The 25,268-nt window shown below is 38.5% G+C and overlaps 2 protein-coding genes across 2 annotated transcripts; one reads left to right on the top strand and one right to left on the bottom strand.

The window, feature by feature from the left end:
• Nucleotides 1–1,148: 1,148 nt before the first annotated feature.
• LOC143280363 (armadillo repeat-containing protein 1-like) lies at nucleotides 1,149–15,959 on the bottom strand. The gene is made up of 11 exons (XM_076584999.1): nucleotides 15,883–15,959; nucleotides 13,787–13,873; nucleotides 12,384–12,458; nucleotides 11,781–11,872; nucleotides 10,484–10,591; nucleotides 9,253–9,334; nucleotides 7,911–8,027; nucleotides 7,423–7,501; nucleotides 5,134–5,244; nucleotides 3,066–3,071; nucleotides 1,149–1,192 (listed from the first exon to the last, which is right to left on the bottom strand). The coding sequence occupies exons 2-11, from the start codon at nucleotides 13,871–13,873 to the stop codon at nucleotides 1,149–1,151; spliced, it is 801 nt and encodes a 266-aa protein (XP_076441114.1). The 5' UTR covers nucleotides 15,883–15,959.
• Nucleotides 15,960–17,431: 1,472 nt separating this feature from the next.
• LOC143280073 (nuclear inhibitor of protein phosphatase 1-like) lies at nucleotides 17,432–24,612 on the top strand. Its single transcript, XM_076584578.1, has 7 exons — nucleotides 17,432–17,482; nucleotides 19,827–19,887; nucleotides 20,370–20,523; nucleotides 21,213–21,430; nucleotides 22,135–22,273; nucleotides 22,973–23,037; nucleotides 23,816–24,612. The coding sequence occupies exons 1-7, from the start codon at nucleotides 17,442–17,444 to the stop codon at nucleotides 24,128–24,130; spliced, it is 993 nt and encodes a 330-aa protein (XP_076440693.1). The 5' UTR covers nucleotides 17,432–17,441; the 3' UTR covers nucleotides 24,131–24,612.
• Nucleotides 24,613–25,268: the final 656 nt, after the last annotated feature.

The raw sequence follows: 25,268 nt of genomic DNA, 5'->3' as shown, positions 1-25,268 counted from the left end.
ACAAAAATCACTCACCGAAGGAAGAATTCTGCCGGAACCGCCACCTGACTTCTGTTTACTGACACAAAAGAAGTGCGACAACATCCTGAAAAATCCTGCTACGTTTAAATATTTGAGGTGATAAAAGAAATTAATATAAAATGGTCTGATGAGGACAGTTTTGTTTGCCCGCTTGCACGAATCTATAATTACGTCATCTCCCAAATGATCCCAACGCTGACGAAATCGCAGACTATTTCAAGTTCGAACGTCACGACCACGATTTTGGGATATCGAGAAGAAAACAAACGGGTTAAACTCATATATAGTAGTCCGACAGTATTTTTTATCAATGTTCCCACGTGAATTTGTTGCTTCGAATTTTATTTAACTTCTTTTGATTTCTGTTGAGCCTACTTAAGTTTTAAACCAAGTTAATGATGGAGAGAAAAGTGGTTCTTGTCGACATTTAAAAACAAGTGCAGCATAGTATTATAGTAGTAGTATAGTATAGTATAGTATTTCAACTTAAACTAGGCCGCAAGGCCTTTTGCTGACCTTTTAATCAGAGCTAAGTTACCTAACTGTGGAGCTAATTCTAAACGATCTTTTGGCCGTATCTAAGCATCAGCCGAGTCTGTAACTGAGCAGACCTGATAGGTCAGCCGAGTTGAAAATGTTTCTCATTTTCACTCATTTAGTCAATGCCCTTGCCATTTAGACTGGATTGTTATATTCTGGGTTGTTTTTTGTTATTATTTCTTTCGGCAGATTCAAAAGCTTAAAATGCAGGTGTGGTAAATGCAGGTGTGGTAAATGAGCGAGCTAACAGGCTTGCTGGTACCGCAACAACGAGCATTCTACATCTGGGAAAATCTGAAATCCTATGGAAAGTAAATGAGTACCGAAAATTACAGGCAAAAGGCCATCACACGAATGGTCGCCTTGCAGAAAGAAAGACAGGGAGAGGGAGCGGCCGTAAAAGTCTAGCTTGAAAGGTAGAGCACGATCCTTTGCAAATCAAACGAATATTGGCATCATTTCTGTAGGATAATATGTATGAAGGGTACGTAACTCACGTTGCTAGTGATTAGATCCGTGTGTACGACCCGAGACCATGACAACACAACGCTCAGACGAGAAGTGAATAGCAAACAGCAGTAGCGTCTTCACTCGGGCTCATCCTGATACGACATGGGGCAGCGGCGCAGAACTGATCATAAACCACTTGTCCCACTCCTGAACACAAAAAATCTGGACAAGATGCCAACCAGAATTCAACGCTTTCGCATTCGACAAATGAAATACAATCCCACAGTTACACACGTTGCAGGCAAAAACCAAATCACAGCAGACGCACTTTCACGTGCCCCAGCCAGTGAACCCCAAGAAGCAGACATCAGTCTTCTTGATGATATAACGGTATACGAAAAACAGACCATCGACATTCTCCAAGCATCATCACAAAAACTGGAAGAAATCAAGTAGATGCAAAAAGCTGATCCAGAAACAGCTCAAGTTAGAGAATAGTGTCAAACTGGCTGGCCTTCCTACCTGCCGGAATCGCCATTACTAAAACAGTACTGGACAAACAGGCAACACTTCACCATTGTCTATGATCTCCTGTCCAATGACCGCATTGTCATTCCCAGTGAACTGAGACTGGACACTGTTGTGTTGTCGCTCGGACAAATAATAAGCTTAACACATCTCGTCTGTAACAGTCAGGAAATGTGGATCGAATGTAGATGTTTGTGTGTATGTGTGTGAGCACGCACCGGGAGCGCGCCCACGTGAGTTTATGTTTCAGGGATCGTGTGCTTTTTATGTGTAGTGTTGGCACTGCAGATCGAAATAGGAAGAAGAGAAGGCGAAAACAGAGAAAACATAATTTACAATGAATGTAATATGGATACTGTTGGGGGTGAATTTCTTTTTGTTTTAGAATGCCCCCAAAATACTGTAATTCGAAAATAGATTGATACCACATAAATATAAATCACATGTCAGTGTTCAGTTTATGCAATCTATTCAGTGCTGGGAAGAAAACACTTGATTTAAGTAAATTCATAAAACTAGGAAAGGGCGTTGTTACATCTAAAACATGCTTGTGTGTTCAAGTTTGATTTGTTTTGTTGCAAATCATTATCATTAGCGCACACGTCTGTTTGTGCGTGCGTGGCTTTGCGTTTTTGCGAGTTTTGGAGACGTCATTGGACTAAGTTGTGATTCAATGAGTATGTATTGTTATTGTATCCTCCACACCCCAAGAGGCAAAAGGATTAAATTTCTTTGAATCTTTGTTTACAAGAGCTCAGATATCTGTGAGGCTGCAGATTTGTTGCGTATCTCTTGTGCATGTGTTTGAATGTGTATGTGTGTGTGTTTATTCATAATTTCACACACACACACATATATATGTATATATATATAATTATATCTATAAAAAAAATTATGAATAAAAACACATATATATATATATTCATACACACATTCCCAACCTGTCAACGACCCTGCACCCAGTCACTAAGTGGTTAGAAAAGGACCAGCATTCAAGGTGGAGGCATTCAAAACTGTTATACAGCTACTGACAAAGACATCAACACTAACTTTCTACAGCCCTACCCGTCCATCAGTGGTCAGTGCAGATGAAAGTTCATTCAGCTTGGGTGGTGTTCTTCTCCAACATGATAGATTGAGGCCCGTCGGTTCATGTTTAAGAACCCTCACATCAACTGAACGCAGCTACAATCTGGTTGAAAAAACAGAATGTTTGGCAGCTGTTTGGGCATGTGAAAATTCCCAGACATATCTGACAGGAATGCCTTCCTTCATGCTTCAAACCGACAACAAGCCACTGGTTCCCTGATCAACAAAAGGATCTCCAGGACACTCCCTCCCATCTGGTGTCAGTGAATGCTGATGCGTCTCATGATATTCAGTGCGAAAGCTGTCTGCTCCCCAGGGGAAACACTCATTGTGGCTGACACACTCTCAAGAAGTCCTCAAGAGTAAATAGGAAACACAAAAGAAGTCCATCAGCTGATAGAAGACACTGACGCCATTAAATGATGACAGGAAGTTACCGACACCTGTTGGATGGTAAACACAAAACTCTTCATAAAATTGCAGAACGGGAGTGTTTTGTTTTTGCTGAAAGGATGGTATGTGTGACTGAGGTAAATGAAAAACAATAGGTAAAAAAGAAACATTTTTCTTAGGTATAAGATTTATATGTTTGAAATACATGTATTGCTATTAATGTTTTCTCTTCTTACAAGGCATATGTATTATAGCTGTCAGTTCCAACCATGTCCAACATTCCAACACATCATGTGTGCTCATAACACTTTTCTTTGTGTCCTGATACCGTGTTGACATGTACTCATATAATCATAATGGTTCACTTTTCCGAACACCAACTATCAAGCACAATGAAACATCACACATATGCTGTTTTCAGAAAAAGTGCAACATGCTTATTTTTCATGCCATCACTTTCACAAAAGGCATCAAAACTTGCACTTGTGCTGTAATTCAATTGTTTTTTTCAAATTGTGTTAACCAAGAGACATGAGCTGAACATTTACAATGTAACAACAAATAAAAACCAATAAGATTAAGAAGCAGTGTTCATGGTTTCACTTTCCAGTAGAGATTTGTTCAAACAAACATGGATTTCTAGCATACTGACTAAACAATCAGATAAGATCACCACAAACGAATTACAATCTTTAAACCCCAGTCGAATAGGCCCGTCTGTTATGATTTCGTAAATAGTCAATATATTTTCTCTTATTATATGTTCGTTAAATTGAAGACACTTATCCAATGAAATCAGCTGTAAATGTCTTCCTTCTGCCTTTGGCACTATTTGATTGAAAGTCTCATTTCACAAGAGAAAGGAAAGTGGGGAATGAGGTGGGGTGTTCAGGGAGTGGGGAGAGAAGAGTGTAATGGGGATGGGACTACACATTAAAAAAAAAAATTTAAAAATCTGTATTTGACATTTCAAGACTTTGTCTTAAATCTAAAACTTCTTTTAAAAGAAACCTGTTCTTCTTTAAGACAGGGGAAAGCATTCAATACATATTTTGTTACGGCATCATTGCTGCAGTACTGACAGCACAGCTTACCAATGGAGTCACTCTTATTTTTCTTTTTAAAAATCAACTCAAGGACCAGAACTGCGAAGTTGACAGCTCTTATTATGGGATAAAAAGAAAGCCCAATCACTAAATTTGAAATCAAGTCATTTCAATGAACACTGTGTCTCTCCTATTTCTAATCCTCTGCCTGTAAATAATATGTTCACCCATTTCACTCTGGCTTTCAGAATGACATTTGTTTCACATTGTTAACATTAACAATTGCCTTCTGTAAGCAATCAACACAATTTTTAGCCAATGTTGACCACAGATAATTCTAACATCTCAATTTGAAACAGAAAGAACAAGGGTTTAGTGTTATAACCATCACACAAGACTAAATGCGTGTTCATTCTGTTGTTTTCTGGTAACATTTCTCGTTTTCATATTAACAATTAAGCAGCATCAATTTAGAACACCAGGTGATTGCGTACATAATGTTGTGTGTTGGTTAGTTTGTCTTCATGTTTTAATGTTGAAATGAATGGAAGGCCTTGTAATTTTTGTTTGGTATTGACACTCTGGACCCGTTCAGACTTCACATATTCGTTATTAGATCTGTGTTCAAATTTACAATTTTCACTTTAGGCAGAATTTGCCTAAATTGAAATTGAACATCAAGTAACTTTCTGCACTATTTGCAACACCTGCATTCACATTCATAAAAACAATTTTATACATTATACATGTCATATGAACACAGCCAAGTCCAACAGACTAGCATGATTAAAGAACAAAACACATGGAAACCAGCTTAACACACAAGCATGCACACACACAAACCAAAAAATCAAGTCTCTCATTCATTTATCATATGCCTCAGAACCCCTCCACTGCTTTCATGTCATGAGAATCTGTGACAGTCACTTACAAAAGTGTAATCATAAAACTTTCTTTGAAGTAAAAATTGTCATCTTCAGCACAGCATGGCACTGAGATCACCAATAAAAGGAGTTGGTGAGGAAACTGGCAGCAGCACTGAACCACCGGGAAGCTGTGCTGTCACCTGTGCCTCCTCTGGAGATAGCATTCTTGTCATCTTGCTGCACATGTTTTTCCTCTTCATCATCAGACAAATATGGGGGCAGTAAGCTGTCGTTCTCCTTTCCATGGGATGCTGCAGGTGTGTCGGTGGAAATCCCACCACTCACATTGAAAGCAACAAGGGACTGGACAAACCGAGAACAAACAATGAAAAAGTGTTATTTTGCATTTTGAACCTTTGTGTGTAAGACAGGTTTGAATGGTATCAAATATGAAAAGCAGACTTTCTGTGATATAATGCCTAATTTGACCTTTCTTGCAACAAGCAAATAAGAAAATGTTATTGTTATAACAGAACTTTGATTTCATGGATTTTTCCCCAATAAAAAACAACAACGACGAACAGTATTCTTAAAAGCTTACTTACTGTTGAATCGTAAATATTCAAAGTAAAATGTTTAAATATCCAAAACTTAATATCTCTATAAATCTTGTAGGTAATCTAACATTTATCTCACAATTTATAGAAAAAAATTTATTTCAAAAAAGATATAAAACATTAAGTCTAGATATATTTACATTATGTTAAAGATCAGGAACAGCATATGCAGTTAACTTTGAACAAAAGGCACAAATAATCACAAATGATGGTTCCCTGAGGACCGCAACGCTGGGACTGTAACAGATGCATCTGGGTGTGGCAATGTATTGGGGACTAGCAGTGAGTGGGATGGGAGTAACGCCACTGAAACGGTGCAGATGATGCGGCAATAAAAAAACAACACAAAAAACAATGACAAAAAATTACAAATGTCTATGCTAAAATGTCCATAGCCGTAGCGAAGTGGTTAACATTGCAGGACTGACAGCTGGAAGGGTGCAGGTTAGTTTTTCGGCCCGTGTCTGGCTTCTACCCAGAGCTGAGTGTGCCATGGGCTTAATTGGGAATACCTGGACCACACAGTTGAGTATCATCCACTTAACGGATGAGTCTTTGAGTGTTTCTCTAGTCTAATTTCCTGACCAACAATGCAAGTGTCTGTATCTCTCAGGCCTGGTTAACTCTCTCCGGACGACGGAATGCGTGAGCATTCCTACATAAAATGTATTCGGTTTCGGACGATGGACGAAGGAATGGAATAGCATTTTCCAAAAATAAAAATCCATCATGCACTGTACACGTGATTTTGTGATTAGCCAAGCAGAGTGTGCTATTCCGGGTCACTCCACAACCGAATGGTATGATTGGCCAGCCCGTCATGTGTGGCCAGTCTTGCACACACGCTGACAAAGTCACTGACCAGTTGTCTGCTCGCGTGCCAGCCTGTTAGCAAAGCAGGTTCTTCTCAAAAGGTTGTGGAGTGAACAAGGCAGCGACAACAACGTTTTAGTATTACCGAAGTACTTGAAATACTACACAAACTGAAGGGTCAGATACTGAAGAGGTGGATGATGACGAAGAAGAAAGTGAATTAAGTGCAGAAAGCGAGCATGGGTATGGTGATTCGGGTAAGAAATTGGCATTATTTTCTATATAATGGCAAAAGTATAAAAATAATATTTTCTTTATATATAATAGCCCAACACATAATAAACCAATTCTGAAAGTTTCATTTTCTTACTCTGTATTTTGTATTTTTTCTAATTTTTTCTTCCAAACCCTCACAAATGGGCCATCTGTGGGAAAAAGCATGGGAGAAAACTTGTTGTCCCGAATGAGTTAACACCGGATATCATTATGACAGGAAGCGTAGAGTACAGCTTTGTCACAAGTCCCGAAGGTAAATGAACCTCCAAAGCAGCAGCAGCAGCATCATCATCATCATCTTCCTCCTCCATCATCAATAAATTTTTGTCTTTAAATGTCCCAAATTATACGACTTTTCATGCCCTGCTCTCATGGTGGCCTCAGTTATGATACCCTTCAACTTCCGTGCTTGGGGCGAGTCCTGTCTAGGTCTTCAGTGCCGGCAGATTCATTGGGGGCCGTCACTGGAGAGACATGGTGACTGTCTCCGCTCTGGGAGGGACACTCACTCATCTCATCAGAACAGGCACTACTTGAACACCACCAAAGTGACTCGCAGGGTTTCCTCTGGTGTGTGGTCTCCTGGCGACCTAACATCAATGGTTCCCTGGGGACTGCTGAAGCTGGGACTGTGACAGACGAATCCGGGTGTTGCTGTGTATGGGCGGCTCAGAATGAGTGGTGTGGGAGTAATGCTTATGAAACGGTGTAGATAGTGGGGCAGCAAAAAACAACAGAAACAACAACAACAAACCAACCAAAAATAAGTCCATTTTCCAGTACTTGCCTCATCTCCATTTTCATTCCTTATCACTTGCTGGGCTGACATGGTCATTGACTTGGTCACAGCCCGAACCAAGGACTGAAAAATGGTAGAATATCTTAGCATAAATTAATCAATGATAGTGATCAGCATCTGTTAAGCACTTAAAAAGTTCAATCAGAAAAACCCACCTCATCAAACAAGAACAAAGGAACATACACTGTTCCACTCAGCATGTATAAGAACAACTACCCAGTCCTTCCTAGTAAAAAAGCATGCGATACTTGAGTCTCAAAAGATACACACAGATTACACAATGACTAAAATAAAAACAAAAAAACAAAACAAAACAAAAAGTTCTGAAGGTCATGCGTGAGACAGTTCTAGTTGCATATATTAAAAAGAAAAAATATATACACATATACAATATATATATATATATATATTATTCCAACCAACAAATGTTACCACCCCCACACCATCCTCTTCTCCTTGTTCCCTCACTCACCTCGGGTCTAACATCAGGCTTGGTGCGAAGGAGACACTGCTTTTTACCAGAGTCAAAGGTCACGCTCACCACTCCTTTCACATGCAGCAGCAGCCGTATGCACAGGTCGCGGTCAGCCTTGAAAATAAAAACAGCCCTTGAAAATGTCAACCAGACATGCTGCAAGTCTTTTTTTTTTCTTCTTTTTTTTTTTAAATCTTTTCAAAAATATAAATACTTGCACAAAAATGTGTGTGTGTTCATGTGAGTTTGATTTGTGTACATATATGTATATGAAGCATAAACTATATTATCAGCTATCAACAAAGTCTGCCATAAATATTTGCTTTTATTCTTCTATTTTTCTCTCCTCTTCTAATTTCTTTTTCAACAAGGAAGTTGGGAGAGAAAGTCTGTTAAAAAAAAAAAGAAAAAAAGAAGAATGTTTTAATCTAGTATGTCAGCACTTCATTGTAACTATTGTCAGTCTGATGATGCATTGTATTTTACAGTTGATCATCTACCTTCAATTTTCCTCTCCATTTTCTATGCAAAATCATGAATGATACTTGGCAAACCTATTTTCCCCCTTGTATAAAAGCTCCACCATTAATTGTACACAAGTTAAAACACACGGACAAAATGACAGAGAGAAATGAAGTGATGCATGAAAGCAAGACTATGTGAAAAAGAAGTCACAGATAATTGGAGAGAGAGTGGATAAATGAGAAAGAGAGCTAAGAATAAAGGGATAACACTTTTGACAAAATCTTTTCAGGCAAATTTTCCATCATTTGGTAAGCTGATTTATTTTTCTTCTTCATATATAAACTTTTTTTTTTTCAAACTTCTGCCAGTGAATTTGGCCTGTTCTGCTGGTCTTTTACTGACAGGTCGAGATGATTTGAATCAATCACCAGAATGTGTTGTCAGATTAATAATAAAAACAAGCATGATGCAGATCAGCAGCTGAAGCATATCACATTCAATCATTTTGTTTATAGCCTTGCCAACTACAAAGGGACCTTTTCAGGGCTGAATTCCCCTCAGTTTGGTTTGAAGAGAACCAAAACTTATCTTTAAAAATCTATCAAGACAATCAAAAGACCAATTCACCCATAACTCGCTCAGAAAATTTAAACCAAGTTAATGATAAATAACATAAAAAGCCCAAGTCACCACCTCTGTTTCAGTCCACATAGAATTATCAAAAACACAGATTTCCTTCAAGAACTGAAAAAGAGTATCCAGGAGAAAACATCCCGGAACAAGATCATGGAGCTAGCTGTAAATTAATGTTTGTGTCTGTTATCTCTTCTTGTGGCCACTGCTAAGGTGGCTGGTGAGCTGCAGTCTACAATACCTGATTCTGAATCCCTCGTATTTGCAAAACCACAGACTTTGTACTCTTGACACTCCCTTTTCCTTTCACACTCCCACTTGTTCTGAAAACATAAAAGAGGATGGTTAAAAACATCTTTTCAAAATCAGATTATACACCACTCCAGGTGAGTGTGACCCTGTGATGAAACTGGATAAGTCAATATTAACCAAGAAGTTTCATTTGTTTGTTTGTTTGTTTGTGTTTGTGTTTGTGTTTGTGTGTGTGTGTGTGTGTGTGTGTGTGTGTGTGTGTGTGTGTGTGTGTGTGTGTGTGTGTGTGTGTGTGTGTGTGTGTGTGAGTGAGAGAGACATGAGTGAATGTTTAGGAGTGAGAGAGAGTGTGTGTATGCATGCTTCCCTGCTCATTTCTAGCATTTTTCACACCTTCAAACTGCAAGGTTTTCTTCTTTTTTTGTTTGTTCACCCACAAACACCAGGTTCCTACACTTAATCTCCTTCAAGACACACATACACTGTACTTATTTATTACAGAATGTAGAAAAGAAGACAGCTTCCAGTGATGACAATACTGTTTCAACACAAAATCTAATTCACAAACAGTGCTAAGTAAAACCAATTCTTCACTTCCTTTTGACTGTTGCCTTGATAACACTCTCAGCTAACATAAAAATGTGTCATAATCAAGAGTTCCCAAAGATGTGACCAAACGAAATTCCATGCTTTTTCTAGACCAGAGAGAAACTTTTCCATATCAAATGCAAAGCCAAACTGAATAAAATGTTTGCTTATCCACAAATGAAAGAGATCAGCGGATATCCCAGTAATGATGGTGAATTTTCATCACTTTTATAATTATCTTTTTCTAGAGGGTTTTTTTCTCCAAATATTCTTATTCAGACAAGGCTTCACATATAAAATATAATATTTAACATTAGGAACTTACAACAACATAATTATTGCTCTACATATCAATCATTCCACATCAAGCATCATATCAGTTGATTTTTTGGAGTATTTCTTTTTTAATTGCATCAAGCTCTCAGTTGAATACAATGAAGGGTACTGGTCACAAGTTTTATTAAAATCCCAAAACTTTTCTGGTTTTCAAGAACCTGAAGGGCAAAACATTTTCCCAAGACTTAACAGCCCTGGGAATGGTTATCTCATTTTTCCAATACTTTCCAGTTTCTGTAAGAACCCTGATAATCATTGCAATACTCTGAGGTGAGGGCTGAGAAAGAGAGATTCACCTGGAAACATTTGAGTTGCTTGAATCCCGAAGAGGGGTGGCCGGGGTTTCCGTCAACAGACCATACAGCTGGTCAGCCAGTGTCTGCACGGTTTCTTCATGCTCAGATCTGCAAGTTGATGTACTAGAGAATGCTGCGAAAGCTATTGGTCATAACATGTATTATAAGTGTTCAGTAAGCCTTAACCTTTCAAATAAAGTGACAATTACAAGTTACAACCATTAGATGACATGACAGGTGACTGCCCACAAATAAACAGAGGGAGGTAGGGAGGGTAAGAAGGGAGCAATTTAATAAGGATTCACAAGTTCATTAACAGTGGTGGTGATGTATGACAGGTTGAAAGAGAGAGAGAGAGAGAGAGAGAGAGAGAGAGAGAGAGAGAGAGAGAAGAAAGTGGCATCATATCAAGAAAAAGAGCAACGCAATACACAAATTTGTTTAAAATGTTAGGCAAGTGTTACGCCAAAAAACATATGTATGGGTCTGTGTGTACCCACAGGTGCGTATTTGTGTTTTCTCCATACTGTGGAAAGGTGATGCTTTTATTGGGCTTGATTTCCTATGACTAAGCTGTGTGTGTTTTTGTTACGTACATGGTGTGCCAATTTTACTGTTCCCTTTGTAATCTGTATGTGTCACAGAGTTCACCAGATATAATTTCTCTTATTCAGATCATAAAGTTATTCTGTCTCTGAAACAATGAAGCCCTGCCATATAATTTCAAGCCCTTTCCAATAATGATTATATTCTGTATCCAATAAAACTGCATCAGTCAGTCAAGCAAGACTGCACACAAACTGGTTAAGGGTGAAAAACTGCACTCCACAGACAGATTATGAGATAATGAAACACATTCACAACCAAATATGTTTAATATTGATAACTAGTGAATAAGTAATATCACATTGTTCACAACTTTTCTAGCCTAGAAGACTGTGATAACTCTGATATGTCAATGCAACACATGCTGAAAACAAGGAAAACATGGCCAGTCATGTTGCAAGCTCAGAAAAATCCCAGATAACTTTTAGGCGTCCTGGGATCAAGTAAATAAAAATTCTGCTTGAAGGGAGGTGTTCAAGTGAAAAGGGGAGGAGGGAAGTGTAATCAATCTGCACTGAAGCAGACTGCTAAGTCAACCTTTCACTGACAGAGTCAGAGAATGGTTGCCCAATGGAAAATTAGAGAGGGCATTTCCACTTGTCTGCCAGGTTTAGTTATCCTGGACAATTGGATGGGTTGGTATTTTCAGCCTGTGTTGTCCAACACTACACAACCCTACTGTCCAACCAACCTGTGCAGAAGCACCTCCAGCTGTTCCAAAATGCCTATGTGAGCAGCTATGGTGGGTCGAGACTCTTTGTCCTCGCTCAGCAGCAGCAGAGTCTGCAATGTGACATTCCTTCACATCACTTTCATCCAAATACACACGTGACCAGCTTCAGTGCTAGTCTCTCCCAAAAAGTTCATATGTAGCAAGTAGGTTCCCAAGTGTGTGAGTGTGTTCGCAAGAATAATGTAATTGTATGCCCCATGTGTAGGTATTGCATCACTGTGACATGTGTTCACATCATCACTATTATATTAATAATATATTACATATTTCATCTTTATGTGCTGGCGGTATATGTGCAAGTAACAGTGTCCATGTGTTTGTGCCGATGGTTGTGGTGGACCTATTCCTTTTCAGTGTGTGTATTTTTCATACTTTTTTGTATATATGAGTGTGTGGGCATGATCAGCTGGACCATATAAAGGCAAACAGCTGACTGACTGACAGACTGATTGTGTGTGCTTATATCTGCATGGATGTGAGAAAGAACATGTTATGTGTGTGTGTCTGAGGCACAATATTTCCAGATAGTACTGTCTACATGGTGACACAGTTATTCTATACCTCCAGAGCAAGGATAACAACAGATGGTTCAGGGTTGGACAGCACCAACACAAGTCCTCCCATGCATGTGGTGTCCTGTCAAAAACAGTTTTAAAAAATGTCAGCACAGAAAAACCAAGAGGCATAAACCTGACTGTAGTCTACAGAGCTATACACTTGATGACCTGACCAATCACATTTTTACACACACACACACACACATATATATATAATTATATATATATTTCAAAGTCTGAATTAACTGTCAACAGATCTGTAAGTGGGAATCAGAAATAAAAACATGCATTGAATTAACTGTCAACAGATCTTAAGTGGGAATCAAAAATAAAAACATGCATTGGGTAACACTGATGTACTATGTGGACATGGAACAAGATCTCTGTGTTTTACAATTTCAATTTGTCAAAACTTAAGGTAAAGGTACATGTAGCTTTGACTGACTTACTTCAGTGCAGGAATTGTGAACATAATCATTATACTGATAAACAAGAAAATCATGAGTGTGGGTTGTTGATTTGTTGGTGGTCAGTTTTCTTTTCGTGTGTGCAAAGAATTTCTTCTTCTCTGTCTCACGTTATTGCCATACATTAACTATAATTCAAATGTGAAATTTGTTGGTTTATTTGAAAAAGATGATGAAGGAGAAAAAAAGAAAATGCAATTTCACTATTAATAACGACCAAAACTTTATTTAGAGATAGCAGATGATGAATACAACTTGACATCAAATATTGTCAGCAACATGCTTAGTGATTGATAAAATTAATATTCATCTAAATAACATTAAAGAAAAAAAAGTAATTCAAACTAAGGAAAAAACAAACAAAAAAACTAAACTAGTGAAAGGAATATTATGCATCTACAAATTTTTTTGTTGAGCATGCATGTTATGTATCAAAATAAAACTGTAATATATTCAAACCGTTTTTATTTAATATGCGTGAGCATGCATGTGTGCATGGTGTGTGTGTGTGTGTGTGTGTGTGTGTGCTACTGTTCTCATACATGTACATGTTTGCTTATTTACTATCAATATTGTATTCTTATTTTACTTATATTTATCATTAATATTAGTAGTATTTTCTTCTTTTTTTTCCATTCTTTCTTTCTTTCTTAATTTAAATATTCATTTACTTCTTCTTCTTTTTTCTCTCAGGGCCTGACTAAGTGCGTTGGGTTACGCTGCTGGTCATGCATCTGCTTGGCAGATGTGGTGTAGCGAATGCAGTGACACCTCCTTGAGCTATTGATACTGATAGTAATAGTGATACTGTACATGTGCGTATACTATTCACTAACACAGTAACTGTGACTCACTGTGCTTAGTGTAAGGTCAATTAAAACTGCAAATGAAAAATGCATATTTTCTCCCTTAGTGTTTGATACAACTATAGCAGGCTCACTTTAACAAGCAAGGGCCGCTTTTTTGGATCAGCAGCCATCATCTTCATAGCAGTGACTGCATCTGTAGACACCATTTTGGCTGTCATCTGAAACAAAGTAAACTCGTAAATCAATGTTGTAAAAATACAACAAAACAAACAAAACCCCACCACACCACCACCACTTGTATCATGTCATGTCATTTAACAATCCAAATCAGACATTTTTAGAGCAAAAGTTTAAGTTCTTTAGTCAAGTTAGTGTGTGTATAACCTGCTGACATTTACATTTAATTAATAATCAATTTCATAAACCATATGGCAATATCCACATTTCTTCCCCTATACTCTTTCGCTTTGAAGAGGGAAAAATTTGTAAATTGGTCAATAACACTGAAATATAAAATTATATGCTCTCATTTCTGCCCCTCCACTCTCTTGTTGGTCTTCTTTACAGCATTCAATATAGGAAAAAAGGTAGAGTATATATCACTTTTTTTTTGGCCTACAAATCATTCCATTTTCAAATCAAACTTGAATGGAAAGAGTACAGGGGAAGAAATGTGGATATTGTCAAAAGTATGCCCCAAGATATGACTTACAAGGGCTTTAGAATGTAGTCTATACTAGTAGTAGTAGTAGTGTAGGGACTGGCATTTGACTGCCTAGACCTCACGGCCTTTTTTATGTCCCCTTCAATATCGGTCTCCTTTTATTTGTGGGATACATATATGTTTTCTTTTACATGTACTGTAAATCACTTGTCAAAGTCAATAAATTTTTCTTTTAAATTGATGTTCATGTCAAGGAGATTTTTGAACGCATTAGTATTTTGTGCAAGTTTAGTTTCGATAGGTAGCACATTCCATATATGTGCAATTCTATTAGCTAATGAATTTTTCTTTAGGTTAGTATTACAGTGCTCTTTAAAAAATTTCATTATTGAATTTCTTGTACTCTCATAATCTGACATTCTAAAATATTATTCACATTTACTTCATTATAGCAATCTAACATTTTGTATGTTTCTGTTAAATCCCCTCTTAGCCTTCTACCCTTTGTTTAATGACTGTAGATTTAAGTATATAAGTCTCTGTTGATAGCTCATAGATTTGCATTCTTTTAATAATTTAGTTGCTCTTCTTTGTACCCTTTCTATAGCTATAGATTGTCCCTTGAGGTATGGGTGCCACACAATATTACCATATTCCACTTGTGATCAAACCAATGCTTTATACAGCTTAAGAAATATATCTTTATCTGAATAGGTAAATGTTCTCTTAATTATTCCTATCATCTGGTTGGCTTTATTTATTATATTCTGTATATGCATGTCAAATGATTGTTTATTATAAAAAATTATGCCAAGGTCTTTCTCACTTTGACATTTTTCAATGTCCTGTGTGGTGTCTTCTATTATCATATGGTATTTGTTTTCTGGATTTTTTCTTGCACATATTTCTTCCCATGTGCATTACTTTACACTTTACTGTATACGGGGTGTCTTTCAGTCTTTCACTATGTTAGTATCAGGACCAACTTTCATATCATATCAATGTTTGGCAACATCTGCGGGCTTGATTTGCCTTGGCTTCAGTCTGCTCTGTATACTTTATTTCGTGTGTGTTGACTGTAGCTGTGTACAGCAAAGAAGACAGTTTAGATTCTGTCATAGGAAGCCTTGCTGACTTGTTCATGTATAGAATGGGAGTGCCAGCTCAGGTTGAGGCACTGACTGAATGATCAGGTACTTTAGTTACTGTGAAGAATCAAGCATTCTTATACACTTGCTACGTTTGAACTGACGCCAATACTGGTGAGCTTATTGATACTGAATATACACAAAAAAGGAAAAGAGATCTTGTAAACACTCAAGACTTCAGTTTGAAAAAAACATAGTTCCCCAAAATAAACCTGGTTTAATTCCCCACCCACCCATTTGGCTGATTTAAGTCTGACTTCTATTGGTTCTAAATCTCGTGAAGCCGCAACTGACATTTGTCAATATGGGCGCTTACCTTTCCCATAAACGTACAATCAATTGTCAGATAATGCAGTTATAGTCTTATCAATTAATCAAAGTAAACCGGACGAACAAAAAAGATTAAATGACCTACGGGCGTCGAAACAAGATCCTCAATTTCGTTATTTTATCAAAAAGTCCGCTGCACAGTACGGTTGATGTTGATTGGTTCAATGTAAAGATTTGGTAGTGGTTTCCCTTCGTACGATTTCTTCAAGCTGCAAAATCTCCCAAATCTCCTCTATCACGAAAAAGCTCCAGTCACGGACCATTTTCAGACACAAGTTTGAGTCACAGCACCCCGAGTATGAGCGGTGGTTTGAATTATTTATTAAGTTATTTACACCCCCCCCCCCCACTAATTATTACTGAAAAAATACCTTGTTGTGAATCATATTTATGTATTACACATACATGCATACAGCGAAAAACAGAAACACCAAACTGCACCCATGGCTGCAAGGTGAGAAGAAGCTGCGAGACCCATCAGTTCCTCACCTTGACACGCGAAATCGCCTCCAGCCTGGATAAAGGAATCCAAACAGACATGAATACTTTTGACTTCTCCAAGGCCCTTGACAAGGTACCCCACGAACAGTTCTTCTGCAAGGTCCATCACTATGGAATCAGAGGATCGGCGTTCCAGTCAATGGAGTTAGACCTTTCTCACCAACCGCACTGTGACCCATCAAGGGGAGCGTGTCGATACTCCCCCGGCCCGATACTCACCACCGTGGAGTGGAGTGTGTGTGTGTGTGTGTGTGTGTGTGTGTGTGTGTGTGTGTGTGTGTGTGTGTGTGTGTGTGTGTGTGTGTGTGTATGTGTGTGCCTCTCTCTCTCTCTCTCTCTCTCTCTCTCTCTCTCTCTCTCTCTCTCTCTCAGTCACAGTCTTTGTCTGTCTGTCTGTCTCCTCTCTCTCCCTCTCCCTCTCTCTCTCTCTCTCTCTCGGCCGGCAGTCTCAGTCTCTTTCTGCGTGTGCGTGTGTGTGTCCGCAGTGTCCGAGTGTTTGTCAGTGTGTGTGTGTGTGTGTGTGTGTGTGTGTGTGTGTGTGTGTGTGTGTGTGTGTGTGTGTGTGCGTGCGTGTGCGTGTCACTGAGCCGTGCAGTGCGCACTCGCGGCGTACCGTCCGGCGCGTTTTTCTTTTTTCAGTTTTCTTTCTCATGTTTTTCTACTGATGTATCTTATTATTACCATACTCAGCCCGTTTATGACTTTATGTAGTATTGTGTCTTGTCTTGTTTTGTTTTGTCTTGTTTCTCTCTGTCTCTGTCTCTGTCTCCGTCTCTGTCTCTGTCTGTCTGTCTGTCTGTCTGTCTGTCTGTCTCTCTCTCTCTCTCTCTCTCTCTCTCTCTCTCTCTCTTTCTTTTGAGCGCTGTGCACACCCAAGTCACTTGAAGGTCTGAACAAAACGTTGTGACTAGAAGATTGAAGAAGACGAAGAAGAACTGAACCAACTTCATGAATACATTTACCACATTCTCAGTTGCAGTTTGAGGCTGAAATGAAACATGTCCAGATGTATTAAAGAAACACACACACACACACACACACACACACACACACACACACACACTCACACGCGGCAAGGGAGGTAACGATTCATCCCATGATTGTGTTGACAACACAGTTATCTCTCTGAAGCTAAATATCAACATGGCGGGTCCTCTTGTCAATAATTTCGAAGTTCCATCATGGTTAGTTTATTTCGGTGCCATTATGGTCGATTATTTGTGCTTTTTTCTTTGCATCATGTACAGGTGAATCCGGCGAGTCATATCACATTGCACTTGCTGTGGTAGCTGAAACAGGTGTTCTTGTTTTCTTGTCATCCGTTTTGTTAAGTGCAACTTCGACACGCCGACCAGTGGGTGAACAGTGAACAGTGCAATGTCTTCCAATGACTAAATGGGGTTGTTCATGACGAGGATGTGATAGTGTTTGCTTTTTTCTCTCACTTGATGTTTCTGATATAGGGAAAAGAAAGTAGTACACTTTTAGAACGCATTCACGTCAATTTCGGAAGAAAAAAAACAACAACCCAGTGTGCAACGCAGTGCACACTGTTAGTGTTTCTATTTCATTTATAACTTTTTCATATTTCCTTTATTTACTTTCATCTGTGGAAGTTTAGTGGTTGAAAAATCCCAACCAGTGTGCGTTGCTGATTGTGGCTGTGCACAGTAAAGAAGACACAGCAAATTCACATGCACTGATACATACGCAAACAGCTCAGGGATTTGGAAAGGGTCCACCCAGGCAAATCTCTCAAATGCACTTGACTCTATAGTCTTCAGCCCAGGAAAGTTTGAAACTGTATTTAAAAAGAAATAAAGAAAATAATTGATTGAAGTAGCTGCTTAGGGTGCTGATAGAGATTAACGAGAAAAGGACATCCTACCCAATATAATGATTGATTTTTTATGCTGCGAAGTTGGATCTACTCTGGGATTCCCGCACACCAGGAGTTGCCTCTAGAGTGCAGAAGCCAAGCATACATAGCACTGGTTTGATCAAACTACAACAGTATACAGTTAGAAAATTGCGCTCCAGTGTGGGACAGGATCATGAGGATGCCAGATGAATATAAATAATTATAATGCCAAGATGCCCACTTCATAACAAAGGATGAACAAGACCAGAAGCCCAGGCTGCATTCACAACATGCTCCTTTCCCTGCAAAAGTTAACGCAAGATCAGACTCACAAGATTAAACTTTTATAAAAGGGGTTCCACTCAACCAAATGTAACAGAATGACAGGCCATTTACAATTTGTATCATGGCTATTGCATTTTAACAGCAAATTGGAGCAATGTCAAAATTCCTCCTCTGTATGAACCATCTGTGGGGAGGGGAGGGGGGTGCTGGGGGAACCATTTGAGTGAGGCAACTGTCACTGCAGGCTTAGTTAGCAGTAAATTTAGCACATTTGTATGCTGAGCATGGAGCAAATGACCATCTGAGCTTATGGCCTTTATACTATCCACTAATACAAGAAACTACTTTTTGAGCCCCCATGCTTTTAAAAATAATTAATGATTGCTTGTCAAACCAGAGAATAAGCACGTCCCCATGATATGGCATGAGTGAAGTCTGTAACCATGTCCCTCCAGTGACACTGACAGTCCCTATGAAACTGCCATTAGTGAAGAACTCACCCAGGCATGCATGGAAGTTGGAACTGCAGGAAAAGATCAATACTGAGGTCACTGAGCAGGCAAGAGAACCCCCCCCCCCCCCGCACCCCCACCCCCCCCCCAACACATAGATTTGAGGATGCTTTTTCAGCATTATGAGGGATTATATAATTTATATTATGAGTGGGATAATTGCAGCTCAGTGCTGATAAAATTTGAAATTACATGGGAGGGCTGTATTATTGGTTTCCTATAGGTTTAAACAGCAACACAGAAACTTTGAGCAACACAGTTTGTATTACAAACATGTCTTATGCCATGTATCATAAAGATAATAATTTCAAGAAAGAAGTATGTCGGCAATGAAGTGGATGGCATTTAGCCATGTCGTCTGGTCTTCCCATTTCAGCTTATAGTATTCTACTTTGTTTCATTCATTTTTGTCTTCAGTTGAGTTAATCTTGTTTTCATTCATGTTCTTGATGATGTCTTTTCCAGGAAATACTTTTTGTTATGTTTGTTATACCCGAGGGTCCAGTTTTTTTTTTTTAACATTGAAATTTGTTTTGATTAGATAAATTTGCATACATATTTGTTGCTTGTGCACTATGCAGTTTGAATTTTCTGTGACATTCATATGGAATGACTGATTTACTGATTTATTTGATATAATCTTTTAAAGTGTTGTTCACCCTCAATGATAGAAGACAGGTTGAAAGTTTTTTTTACGCTAGTTTTGCTCTTATACTGTAGTTAAGACTGATTTGATTATAAAAAAAATATAACATATGTCAATAGAAATGTATAATTTTTATTTATTGACATTTTGTTGCAAATTTATAGACTAATAGAGGCAATGTGTTTGTATTTTTCTAGTTTTAAAATAAATAATATCATGTGCAGGGCAGGCAAGCCACCAGCAGGTCTCCATTTGGATGTCATGAAAGACTCCAAAATGGTCCAGGTTTGTGGTCACACAGTTTTTCTGTCTTAAAAAAAAGTGACACTAAACTGGATTTATATTTAAATGTTTTTATCAGCTTAAGCATTATAACAGGAAGTGTAGAATAAGGGGAACCTAGAACTTTTTGAATAGGAAATTAACAGTTGGTACTTTTGTAATTTTATTTATTTTACAAGATGATATTTGATATTCTAACAGGAAAACACCAGACAACTTCTAAATATTGAACTGCAGAACATTAGACTTGAACAGGAAGTGCCCACATGTGCCTTTTGCTGGGCAGGTTATCTGCTCATGCGAATTTTCTTCTCCTTCAGACTTCCTTTCCTTGTTAATGATTATTATTTTGAAAAAAAAAAAAGGAAAAAAATCTTATTAAGTCATTAGTTATTGACATTGTTTTCTCCCATTTTTATTTTTATTCATTATGGACATGCAATGCTTTTTATGTTTAGATTTTTTTAAAATCTTTTTTTGTGCAGAAACTGATGATAGATGAAAAGAAGTGCTACTTCTTTGGACGCAACAAACAGCTGTGTGATTTTCCAATTGATCACTCCTCGTGTTCACGCGTCCATGCGGCGCTGGTGTGGCATCGTCATCTGAACAGACCTTTCATCATGGATCTTGGCAGCAGTGAGTATTAAAACATGTCGGCTTGCTGTCAGTGTTTTTCATCTTTGCTCTCTGTGTCTTTGTGGTTCAGTTGACTTTTTAGCTTGTTTGAGACATGTAAATCAAATGTAGTGATGGAATATTGAGAATTGACCATTAAATTTCTTTTATGTTAAGGATGTTTGATATGTGCTCTTCTGTTGTCTGGCTATTAAAATTGGAGTCATTAGTGTACTTACCGGTGCAATTTTTCAAGATAAGTACATGTGAAGGATTAAGTCTGTGTGTGACTGTTCTGAATTGACCCAGTATTAGCTCATATAGATCAGTGGTAAGAAGTGGGTTTCTTCTTTTTTTTTTTATAGCTGCAAATACATGTAATTGTTCTGTAACCACCTTGTTAAGGCAACATTGGATTGATCTGGATTTAAACTTCTTACTGTTTCCAATTAGAATTATTTTTGTGTTTTTTTTTCTGTACAAGATTGAACAATGAAGATGAGCTGTTTGTCACAGAGCGTGTGTGTGTGTGTGTGTGTGTGTGTGTGTGTGTGTGTGTGTGTATGGTGTTTATATTATTGAGAAAGGTGCAGAGAGTGTGTGTTCAGGTACATCTGTATGCATTCTTGTGAGAAAATAGTGTAATTTCACAAAAAAATGTTTCTTCCACATCACAGTAACAGCAGCTGATCAGACTAGTTGTTCCACAGCTCATGGGACATTCATTGGACAAATCCGACTGGAGAAACAGAAGCCACAACAAGTTCCTCTGGACAGTGAGATTCACTTTGGTGCATCCACCCGTGTGTATATCATACGTGAACGACCACAACCAGTTGGGCCGGGTGGGTTGGACGAGGATGGAACTCACCAGACAGAAAAGGAGGGCAACTTGTTGGGACTGCCTGAATCGGAAACAGAACTTGATGTAAGTGTATTATTGTAACAATAATTGTGAGGCAAGGGAAGAATTTGAAACTGTACACTAAGAAAGAAAAGCTTACTGACATTGTAACTTTCCATTGCCATCCTGCTGCCTTCATCAGTGCTGTACTGAAGATGGACATGCGCTTGGGTTCAGTGCACACTAATTGTGAGAGCTTGTTTGGAAAAAAAAAAGATCAGGTGGTGATACAAAATGATTCTAACACACAGAAAATGGTACCTGAAAATGAAATTCTTACAAGCAGCATTGGGATTTGGAATATTTATGAATTATGAAAATTTATTCTTGTACTGTCGTCATGATATCAGGACAGTTGGATTCAATCATTTGTTTCAGAATTGCCTGTTAATATGACTTCTGGCTGTTGACTTGACCTTCATTTTCTGTTTTTTTTTTTCTCCATCATATCATTGTTGTCATTATTGTGTTTGTTTTGTTTTTGTTCTGTTTTTTGTTTTGTTTTTAAAGTTTAAAGCATGTATTTTATCTTTTATGATTGTCAGTAAAAGAACCGGCTATTAGTATTATATCAAGAGACATTTGCACATATGTTTTCACACTCATTTTTATTTTATAAAGACCATAATCATGTAAGTGCAAAATGTGTAATGAAGCACTGCATTTCATTACAGTTCCTCAACACAGCTCAGTGCACACAATGATAAAGCATCATTTTTGCATTGCAGAATCTTACAGAATTTAACACAGCTCACAATCGACGCATTGCTTCTGTGGCTGAGATTGTCGATGTTCCCAATCCGTTGAAGAGAAAGCCTAAGACAACACACGTCAGTTTTGCTGATGAAGAAGAAATCATTAATCCAGGTATGTGTTCCATTCCCTCTGAGATTATTTCTTCTTTTTTATGTAGTAGGATTCATTCTCTCACAATCATTTTTTTTTTCTTTTGTGTGTGTGTGTGCATGTGTATGCGTGTGTGTTTGTGTGTGTGTGTGTGTGTGGATGCATCCTTGTGTGACAACCATAAACAAGACAGCATTACACATACAGCACCCATTTCAAATAATGACTTGTGTATATATGCAAGAAATAAGACTTGCTTTTCTCTTTCTCTGTCTGTCTGTATATCTATCACCCTCTTTCTCACACACATGCTGATCTCAGTTCACCTGCATACAAACACAGTGCATACAGTTTAACATGCACATACATATATACAGGTACATTGCACACACTCATGATTGGCTATTCAGATTTTGTCAACAGTCTCCCCTTGTGGTCTTTCTTTATCTTTGGAATTTTTATGTATTACTTTTTTTTAGACCAAAAATGCGCGTTTGTGCAAAGAAAAGTTCAGATGTGAAAATCTGCCTGGTTAACGGAAATCTGCAAGGTAAACTTACCATGCTTTGAATGCTGAGTAAAAAACAAATTTTGAGCATGCCTTTGCTTTTTTGAGAAAGTGTTGACAAATCTTCTGCAAGGAGTCTTACCAGTACTACCAGTTTTTGTTTTTTAGTTGTGTGGACTGTGATTTGAGTGATGATCTGTATTGAATTGCAGAAGACATAGATCCATCTATTGGACGCTTCCGAAACCTGGTACAGACTACTGTCATACCCACAAAGGTAACAGTTCCATTTGAAATTCTGTACAATGAGCTGTTGTCATTGTATGTGGAGAAAAAGTAGGAAAATTCCGTTTATTTAGAATGATGGAGAATGATCTGGGCTGTAGTCAGTATGTGTGGAAAAAAAAGAAGGAAAAGTTCCTTTATTTAGAATGATGAATTTTGGGGTGGGCTTTGGTCATTGTTTGTGAAGAAAATAAGGATAGTGGGCAGGGGAGGGGGTGGGGGGGTCGCAAGTACATTTGTGTGCACTAACAAGTGTACTGTATGTTTGCACATTAGAAGGGGTAAGGGCATGTGGAGTATGTCTTTATGCTTGTCTTTTGTGTTTTTACATGCTTGCATGAACATTTTCCTTGTTTTATGAGGACAGAATTAAGTTTGAAGTCATCAGACAGTTGTGTTCTCCAAATTCCCACTGTTAGAAAAAAGTCCTTCAGTCATAGTTATTTCTTATTCACCACCCTCCCAGTGGAACTTATTGCTATATAGATTAAGACACTGCCAGTGGACTTTCAGCTTCAGGGCCAGCCTCAAGATTTATCTGTTCAAAACTGCCTTTGATTAATGATGCATAGTTTTGTTATAGTTTGTAAGGTTTCTCACTCAGTAGAAATTGTTTCCATGTTTTGATGAATGGTGTTCTGTATTGTGATGTGTCCTTATTGCAACTGTTGTGTTGAAAGGTGCTGTCAGCAAACCGTATTCTGAAAGGGCTCTATATAAATAAACTTATCATAAGATTATTATTATGATTATTTTTATCATGTCCACAGAGAGCCAAGTTGGATGGGAACCTGACCTCGGGCTTGGAGGGTGACCTCAAGCAGCACAGCAGAATATCTCACTTTGGGGATCTGCCGGGGCACACAGCAGGCTCCACTCTGGCCCACCCCCTGACCTTTGCCGCCAAGCTGGGGATCCCTGTCCCTAACCTGGCCCCTGACGTGGACCACGAGCCTGTGCCCCCTTCAGTACCTCCCACAGCCGCCCCATTCGTTCCGGAGGAGGGGCCCAAGGAGCCACGCAAAAAGAAATATGCCAAAGAGGCCTGGCCTGGGAAGAAACCTACCCACAATTTGCTGGTGTAATTTTAACGTTCTTGAGTTCAGTGAATCACGTTTGTGTATGTGGGAGGGGACTAGGTCAAGGCCTGTTCCATGCACAAGACTTTGCAGCAGCTTCTTGAAAGTGGCAGTGGTAAAGATGTGAGAGTGGATGTGTGCGTATGTGTTAAGTTGATCTGAGGTAATGGAGGAGGGAAGCGGAAAAACAAGAATGACTGGAGAAGGTGGAACTCCTTGTATTAATGTGGAATGTGTGGGCTTGTTTTGTTGAGCAGAGACGACAAAGTGGGCAGTCTGTGTTGCATTGGATTAGTGTTTTTATTACCTCCAGTACATGTTAGAAGTTCGGACCGTTCCAGATCCAGAGGTGGACATGAAAACTGTTGACCCCAAAGTTCTGTCACGATTATAAAGGAAGCTGTCCACCTGTGCAATCACTTGACTGAGTTGAGATCAGCTTCTGAAATCTTTAACAACAAATAATAAAGAGCCATTTCTTGGGTGCACATTATTTCAGTCATGTACTTCTTTATATCTTAAGATGTGTTCACACTGTTCAAGGCACTGGAACTAGTCTTCACTCTTGTACTCATTCTTGTGCTTGAGGTGTTGACTGCTTGATAGAAATTGAACATGTTCAGCATCGGAGTGAATCTGTTGAAAGTGTAGTTTGTCATCCAACAAGGACCAAGAAAAAGGTCATGACTTCCCAGTGGACTGTTTTGGATTTTGATCATCAAAAGCTGTTATTTTATTCAGTTCTATCAAACCTGTAGTTTCAATTTTAATAGGTGTTGTAAATCTATTCCTGAAAATCTCTTGAGTTATTCTCAGATGAAAATATGACACCTCCGACTGAATCGAACAGCATGTTCTTTGGTGAATGAGGTTGTGTGTCCTTGCAGATTTGCATACCTGCTTTGGCAGCTAATCGTGACTTGTGTGATCAAAAGTTTGTGAGGTGAGTGAAGGGTAAGAGCAAGGCCGCATTCTTGATCTTATTTGAGTTCCTGGAACTGTGTGAGCATGTCTTTAAAGAGTTCTGTTTGTAAAGCATCAGACATGGAGATTTTTCCAATCTCCTGGGCCAACATGTATTCAGACCTGGTAGTGGTAGCACCAACACAAAACAATGTACAGTATGAACAGTAGGATTCAAAAA

This window comes from Babylonia areolata, chromosome 3 (assembly GCF_041734735.1).
Source record: "Babylonia areolata isolate BAREFJ2019XMU chromosome 3, ASM4173473v1, whole genome shotgun sequence".
Taxonomy (NCBI): Eukaryota; Metazoa; Mollusca; class Gastropoda; order Neogastropoda; family Buccinidae; genus Babylonia; species Babylonia areolata.
The sequence above is the reverse complement of the archived record's forward strand: the minus strand, read 5'-3'. Positions and strand labels throughout refer to the sequence as shown.